This window comes from Populus euphratica, unplaced genomic scaffold (genome assembly GCF_000495115.2).
Source record: "Populus euphratica unplaced genomic scaffold, PopEup_1.0 scaffold183.1, whole genome shotgun sequence".
In the NCBI taxonomy this organism is placed as follows: domain Eukaryota; kingdom Viridiplantae; phylum Streptophyta; class Magnoliopsida; order Malpighiales; family Salicaceae; genus Populus; species Populus euphratica.
The window spans coordinates 73,830-81,452 of record NW_011500064.1 but is presented as its reverse complement, the minus strand read 5'-3'; the positions used below and the strand labels follow the sequence as shown (position 1 = coordinate 81,452).

Here is a 7,623-nt window from a genome sequence, read left to right as displayed (position 1 = left end):
TGTGTTCAGATGAAAAATTATTTTTTATATAAAAACTTGTTAATGGAATCCAATACCTTGATACCTGGTTTTACTTCTCTCTTTATTATATTGGTTTTTTTATTTTTATTTTCACCCATCATTTTTGTTTACATTTGCTTTAAAGAAAAAAATATTGGATAATTATTTTGCTAAAATAAAATTTTGATATTAAAAACACCATTTTAGATAAACCATTACATTTTTTTCTAAAAAAATATATTTATTTACCCATGTCAACAATGATTATATCTATTTTTTTAACACAAGACAATAATCATATATTATCTATATATTTATAAAAAAAATTTAGATCAAAAATAATATTTAAATCATGATAACACTTTTAACATAATTTAAATTTGAAGGTAAAAAATTTTCAAGTTTAAATCATTATATCACAATGAATAATAATTTCAAATGTTTTTAACAGTATGGTGTAAATTTCTTTTGGCTACATAGTTAACTTTCTATAGCAAATTTACCTATCATATAATGGTCATATTTTAATTAAGTAACAATTCCAAATTTATTATTTCAAAACTGTAAAAAAAAAAAAATCAAAACAAACTCATTTACCATTATATTTTAAAACCTTGAACGCAAAAGGTATTTTTATAAAAAAGAAAAGCAAATATATGAAACTCATGTCAACATCAATGGGCATTAAAATTCAAACTTTTATTTAATACGTAGACAATGAAATATAATATAAAATTTATATTTGATACCGGGTGAAAAATTACTTCTGTAAATTTAAATAAAACATCATAATCAAGAAATTTTATGGTATTTGAACCTTGGACTCGATTTAATTTTACTTTTTGAACCTTTTTTTTTTAATTTTTCTTTTTTTTTGGTACGTATTTGTTTTTTCACCGCAATCTAAATATAAAAAAATCCCAATGATGAGGGGAGCACTCTTGTCTTCCTCGATCCCTCTTTTTAAGGAAAAGAAAAAAAAATCCATCTTTGCAGATTCAATCCGGAAAAAAATCCTTTCTTTAAGTTCTCCCTGTCTCTCCTCCTAATTTTATTTTAAAAACCCTTTCTTTCTTGGCGCGAAAGCAAGAAATGAAAGTTGATGGCAGTAGTGATTTAGTAGGAGAGAGGGGGCCTGTAATTGAGGGGTTGCCGGAATATTATGGATATAGTCCGCCAGCTAAGGTGGCGACAGGAGAGGAGAGGGAGAGGGAGGGAGACGAAGAGCTGTTTGTGCCACCGTTGAATTTTGCTATGGTGGATAATGGAATATTCAGGTCGGGTTTCCCTGATTTTGCTAACTTCACCTTCTTGCGGTCTCTAAGTCTTCGTTCCATTTTGTAAGGATCGGTTACCATTTCTGTCTTTATTTTCTTTCATTATTGCTATTCTTATTATTAAGATAAATGGGTTTTATATATTTTTAATTTAATGGCTTCTTTTTTCTAGATATTTGTGTCCTGAACCATATCCAGAAGCAAATAGTGATTTTTTGAAGGATAATGGAGTTCAGCTTTTTCAGTTTGGCATGGAGATGTGCAAGGTATTTTTTTCCTTTTGTGTTGTCAGTATTTTATTTTATTAAATTTTAAGAATAATTATGACTTGTGATTTTCAAGTGATTGATTAATCAATCAATCAATCATAAATGGATGAGATTTTGAACTTTGGTACTCCATAATATCATGTTAATGTAATAATTCTCTAGTTTCTATTAACTTAATCTCATTGTGCGAAAGCTAGTCTGAGGATACTTCTGAATGTGACATAAAAAATGTAATTTCAATAGAGAGCTCCAGGAGGGAAATGTTGTGTTGATCATTCAATTAATGGGGCTTGAATTGATTGGGGTGTTCTTGCTCATGGAGTTGGAAATTATGGGACTATAGGAAGAAGATAAGGATTTTTATTTTGGTGTTTGTTGGAGTGAATGAAACTCTTTTGCATTTGAAACAATATTGTTGTTTTCAAATTGATAGTAATTGATTTGATATGTGGACTGGACAGGAACCTTTTGTAAACATCCCAGAGGAAACAATCCGTGAAGCATTGAAAGTACTCCTTGGTATCTTGAAAGCTTCCAGCTTCTTAGACTTGTCAGCTTGTCAGTTTCTTGTTTTACAATATTCTCACGTTCTTCTTTTCCCATGCCAGATGTAAGGAATCACCCCATTTTAATCCACTGCAAGCGAGGAAAGGTAATTGTATTTCTCTGCTTTTTTAGAATAAAGAAAAAATGCTAGTGCTTGTGTTGATTGCTGGATCTTTGGTGTATGTCCAGCATCGAACTGGATGTCTGGTGGGGTGTTTGAGAAAATTGCAAAGATGGTGCCTGTCATCTATATTTGATGAGTACCAGAGGTTTGCAGCAGCCAAAGCTAGAGTATCAGATCAGAGGTTTATGGAGCTGTTTGACATTTCAAGCTTGAAGAATTTACCTTTGTCCGCCTAGTGAAAGAACTCAAACACTACCTGAAAGAGATTGGAGAGTCCAGAAATGGAGACAAGTTTAGTGGGGTATAGAAGTTAGAGGGTACTAGTAATCCTATTGCTCTTATTCTTCTTCGTTCTATTGACACCCTAAATTGAGTGGACCAGCGGGTACATCGGCAGGAGTTATAAAACTCTGTTTCCCTGTTTTTCATTAATAACTATCACAAACATGTGACGCCCTTCTTGTTTTCTGGTCATTTATCCTCTGGCTTCAACATGGTTCTTCTGTTGTTTAAGAATTTAAAGGTCAAGATGTCTTGTTCTGTACTTGATGCAAATGTCAACCAAGTTGAACTTGCAATCCACTTTTTTTCATATAGTTTGCAGAGTCCTGAGCAAATTAGTAGCATTGCATTGGTCTTCTGAGTTTCGTAGCAAGAGTTTTTACTACTTATGTCCCGTTATTGTTAGAAACTCGCTTTATCATTAATTTGAATCAAGAAAAGGTGAAGACAGGTTCTGGCCTCTATGTTAGCATATCCAACCACAGCATCCAGTTCAAGTGATTCTGATTCCTTGCATAGCCAAGGCACTAAATTAGCAGAAATAGTAGCATTGCACTTCACAATAGCACATGCATATTCTCTTCAAGTACAAGAAATAGAAACCGAATCAAATATAAAAGATCACATCAGTGAATAAAAGAAATCCTCACAGATGATTATTAACCTCTCTCTCTCTCTCTCTCCCCGTGTGTCTATATATATATATAAAGTTAAAGAAAATGTTGGCGAGCAACAATCGAATCGTCAATCAAAGAATGACGACTGAAACGATATCTCGGCCATTGCATTTGTTCTACCTCTGTTCTTCCGAGCAAAAGAGAGACTAAGGAATCTGTCTCTCCTATTCCTTAACAGAACGGAGGTTTTGTTGCTAAAGATCATTTCTTTAAGGGAAAGAAACACAACCCATTGAAATTCAGACCAGAAATCTTAAGCTTTTTTGATAAAAAAACATTGCTGTGAACAAAAACAACAAAGAGACCAGAGCCCGTTAGAGTACAGGACACAGGATATAAAAATGATGTCTTGATGTTAAATATCATTGCTTTACATTCAAGATCAACAAGCCTCATTAAAACACGGGCCACCCAAAAAAAAGGAAACAAAAGAGAAAAAATCATGAATCTTGAAAGGACAGCTATAGCTCCTAAAGCCTGCAAGCAAGCAAGATACATGTTTACAGAGACTTTTGTAAGGTAATGATAAAAACCCTAGAAGCCTCTTGACTAGTTAAATGACCATATCACCCTTTATCAAATTGACCTATCTCCCAATTGACAAGATCCTCTGGCCCACGCATGATCCAATTGGGTTGCCAATCCAAAAGTCAAGAGATTTTTTTTTCTCCAAGGTCATTAGATCCAACGGTTGATAATGACCTGACAACAGATTCTATAATAGATGATTACCCCAATATTGTTTTAACTTTTAAAATGATCCCTACCAACATCTTATAGGGTTTCTTTCCAAGGTCCCCAAAACCCCATATCCGCCACTGGATTGAATTCATACTCTACAGTTCTTCAAATTCCTCTCAAATTCAGCTCTTTTGAGCCCTTTCAAGCTATAAAGGCTTAAACTTTAAGCTTTTCAATAACTGTAAGTACTCTTTTCTTTGTGTTCCTTTATAATTAGAGCGCAAAGATTGTAGCTTTCAATGTTATTTTGATTGAATTTAAGATCAAATAAGTATTTATCATTTTTGGGTTTTTGAGATTTTGTGAGTTAGAGAAGGAATAATTCTATGGGGAAATCTGGAGGTAGGAAAAAGAAGGGAAGTGGTGCTGGTGCTAACCAAGCATTAAAGGGGGGAAATAATGGTAATAAAACCTCAGTAGCAACCCCAAATGCTAACGGGGGAATTGATTTAAACTCTTTAATATTTTTGAAGAGAGCCCATGAGCTTAAAGAAGAAGGGAACAGGAGGTTTCAAAATAAGGACTTTGCAGGTGCTCTCGAACAATATGACAATGCTCTTCGCTTGACTCCCAAAACACACCCTGACCGTGCTGTATTTCATAGCAACAGGGCTGCTTGCTTGATGCAAATGAAGCCTGTTGATTATGAGACTGTTATTACTGAGTGTACTATGGCACTCCAAGTGCAGCCTCAGTTTGTCAGGGCTCTTCTTAGGAGGGCTCGTGCATACGAGGCAATTGGTAAGTATGAAATGGCTATGCAGGATGTTCAGGTTTTGTTAGGAGCTGATCCGAATCACCGTGATGCATTGGATATTGCTCGGAGATTAAGAACTGCATTTGGTCCTCGCCAAGAGGCTCAGCAGGACCTCCAGAGTCGCCCATCCCCTGCTGCCTTAGGGGCATCTGCAGTGCGTGGTGCTCCAATTGGTGGTCTTGGGCCTTGTTTACCAGCCCGACCGGTATCAAAGAAGGCTGCTGCACCATCTGGGGGATCCATTGTATCACCTATTAATAAGATAGAAAAGCCTCTGATGAATTCTGTAAGTGAAAATGGTCCTGAGACCAAAAACCAGTTGCCCAAGCTTGTGTTGAAGCCTTCAAGTGGTTTTTCAAAAGCTTCTGCCAATCCAGGAAAGGATAGACAGGGAAAGGGATCCATATCTTCCTCAGTGTCACTGCCTAGACAGGTCTCAGAGGTGCCAGTTCGATTAAGACCATTGAAACTTGTCTATGACCATGACATAAGGCTAGCACAGATGCCAGTTAATTGTACCTTTAAAGTATTAAGGGAGATAGTGAGCAAGCGTTTTTCATCGTCCAAGTCAATTTTGATCAAATACAAAGATACCGATGGTGATTTGGTGACTATAACATGCACAACTGAACTCAGACTAGCAGAGTCCTCTGTAGACAGCCTTTTGGTAAAGGAGCCTGGTACGGATAAAACTGATTCGGTTGGGATGCTGAGATTGCATGTTGTTGAGGTGAGTCCAGAGCAAGAGCCACCTTTACTGGAAGAGGAGGAGGAGGAGGAGCCTCCTGAGAGGGAGGAGAACAAAGGAGATGAAAGTGGGTCTCATTCATCACTCGGTGAATCTGTGCCCGAAGTGATTGATACTGAAATTAATAAGGCAGAGAAAGAAACTACAAAGGAGAAACTAGAAGGCGCAGGAGATCCTGAAAGCAGGGAAGTAGAGATGGATGATTGGTTGTTTGAGTTTGCTCAGTTATTTCGCACCCATGTTGGTATTGATCCAGATGCTCATATTGACTTGCATGAGATTGGGATGGAGCTGTGTTCAGAGGCTCTCGAGGAAACAGTAACAAGTGAAGAAGCTCAAAGTCTTTTCGAGAAGGCTGCCTCAAAGTTCCAGGAGGTGGCTGCTTTGGCTTTTTTCAATTGGGGAAATGTCCATATGTGTGCAGCAAGGAAACGCATACCCTTAGATGAGTCCGCTGGAAAGGAGGTTGTGTCTGCACAGCTTCAAACAGCTTATGAATGGGTTAAGGATAAATATTCTTTGGCCAGAGAAAAGTATGAGGAAGCGCTGTTGATCAAGCCAGATTTCTATGAGGGTTTACTGGCGCTGGGGCAGCAGCAATTTGAAATGGCCAAGCTTCATTGGTCATTTGTGCTTGCTAAGAAAATAGATCTTTCGAGCTGGGACTCTGCGGAAACGCTTAAACTCTTTGACAGTGCAGATGAGAAGATGAAAGTGGCTACTCAGATGTGGGAGAAGATGGAGGAACAGAAAGCAAATGAGCTAAAAGATCCAAATGCAAGCAAGAAAGATGAAATGCTGAGAAGAAGGAAGAAACAAGGAAGTAATGTTGAGGGCGAGTCCTCTGAAAGTGGTGCTCAGGGTGAGATTTCACCAGAGGAAGCAGCTGAACAAGCAGCAGTAATGAGATCACAGATACATCTCTTCTGGGGTAACATGCTTTTTGAGCGATCCCAAGTTGAATGGAAATTAGGAATGGATGATTGGAAAAGAAAACTCGATGCTGCAGTTGAGCGCTTTAGGCTTGCTGGAGCCTCTGAAGGTGACATTTCAATGGTTTTGAAGAACCATTGCTCCAACGGAGATGCAGTGGAAGGAGATGACAAGAAGGTTCAGAATTCAAACACTGATAATGTTAATGAAGCTGATAAGAGTGAGGAGGTAAATAAAGTATGACGGAAGTGATATAGACTGATGTTTCTTTAGCATGCAATGGCATCGATGAATGACCTCCTTGTGTTCTTATTAATCATCGTGAACTGGGGTGGGGGGGCAGTTCTTCTCTCAGCTGGAGGATGGGTTCTGGAATTGACTATTTGGTTCTCAACATTAAACAGCAGCGTTCCTCTGCAGATGTTTGCATTGCAAGGTCTCCATGTAACCTTGGAGGTGATTTCTTTTTTCTGTTTGCACACCAATGAGTTTTCCATAAACAATTTTATGTTCCTAGGGTTTTTGACATTAGTGTGGTGAAATAATAAATTCTTGATTTTGTGGAACTTGGCTCATTCAATTGCCTTGAGTTGTTGCGCTGTAATAGCTGTCCTCTTACCGTTTTAATTTGCTGGCTGTAGCATGCATGATGGTCTCTTTTCCATGGTTGCATTCTTACAATAAATATAAAGTTTCTGGCTTTAATCAAGTTAAATTTCCCAGATTTAAAAGGGAGGAAAGGATGATGTATTATGTCATGTCAACATACCTGTGAGCATTCCATACAACCCATTCGACTTGAGGATTTCTCGATAACTAAAATGGCTCTCGTCTTTAGCTCAGTTGCCATGGATGAATCATGATTCTAAATTTCTTCGAGTTTCTCAAGTTTTTGAGTTTGATATGATACCATGTTCTTTGTTTGTGTCGGAGGGGTGTTACCGGTTGTCTGAGTGAGAGTGAGCCTGGGATGCCAGCTCTGTACGAAGCAGCGCATTGAAATGGCCAACGCTAGTTTGCCTAGCCAAGGAGGTGGTAGGGCGAGAGCTGCTAATGCTTGCTGGCCTATTGATTTCTGCTTGTGACTTGTTATCAGGGTGATTATTTTTTATTTAGTTTGGTTTTTATTAAAAAAAAAAGTAATTAAACCAATTTTTTTTAAAAAAACTGAAATCGGTTTAAATTGACTAGTTTTGGTTTGGTTTTTAGAATAAAAATTTATTCAAATTGGTTTGACTTGGTTTTTCTAGTTTTAGCTTGGTTTTTTCT

At 37.3% G+C, this 7,623-nt stretch overlaps 2 protein-coding genes across 2 annotated transcripts; both read left to right on the top strand.

The window, feature by feature from the left end:
- The first annotated feature begins 925 nt into the window (after positions 1-925).
- Positions 926-2,933, top strand: LOC105108146 (probable tyrosine-protein phosphatase At1g05000). Its single transcript, XM_011002340.1, has 5 exons — positions 926-1,340; positions 1,450-1,543; positions 2,008-2,065; positions 2,155-2,198; positions 2,282-2,933. Exons 1-5 carry the CDS (start codon positions 1,093-1,095, stop codon positions 2,450-2,452), a joined length of 615 nt encoding a protein of 204 aa, XP_011000642.1. The 5' UTR covers positions 926-1,092; the 3' UTR covers positions 2,453-2,933.
- A 983-nt stretch (positions 2,934-3,916) lies between these two features.
- LOC105108144 (uncharacterized) lies at positions 3,917-7,063 on the top strand. The gene has a single exon (XM_011002339.1). The coding sequence runs from the start codon at positions 4,243-4,245 to the stop codon at positions 6,595-6,597; it is 2,355 nt and encodes a 784-aa protein (XP_011000641.1). The 5' UTR covers positions 3,917-4,242; the 3' UTR covers positions 6,598-7,063.
- Positions 7,064-7,623: the final 560 nt, after the last annotated feature.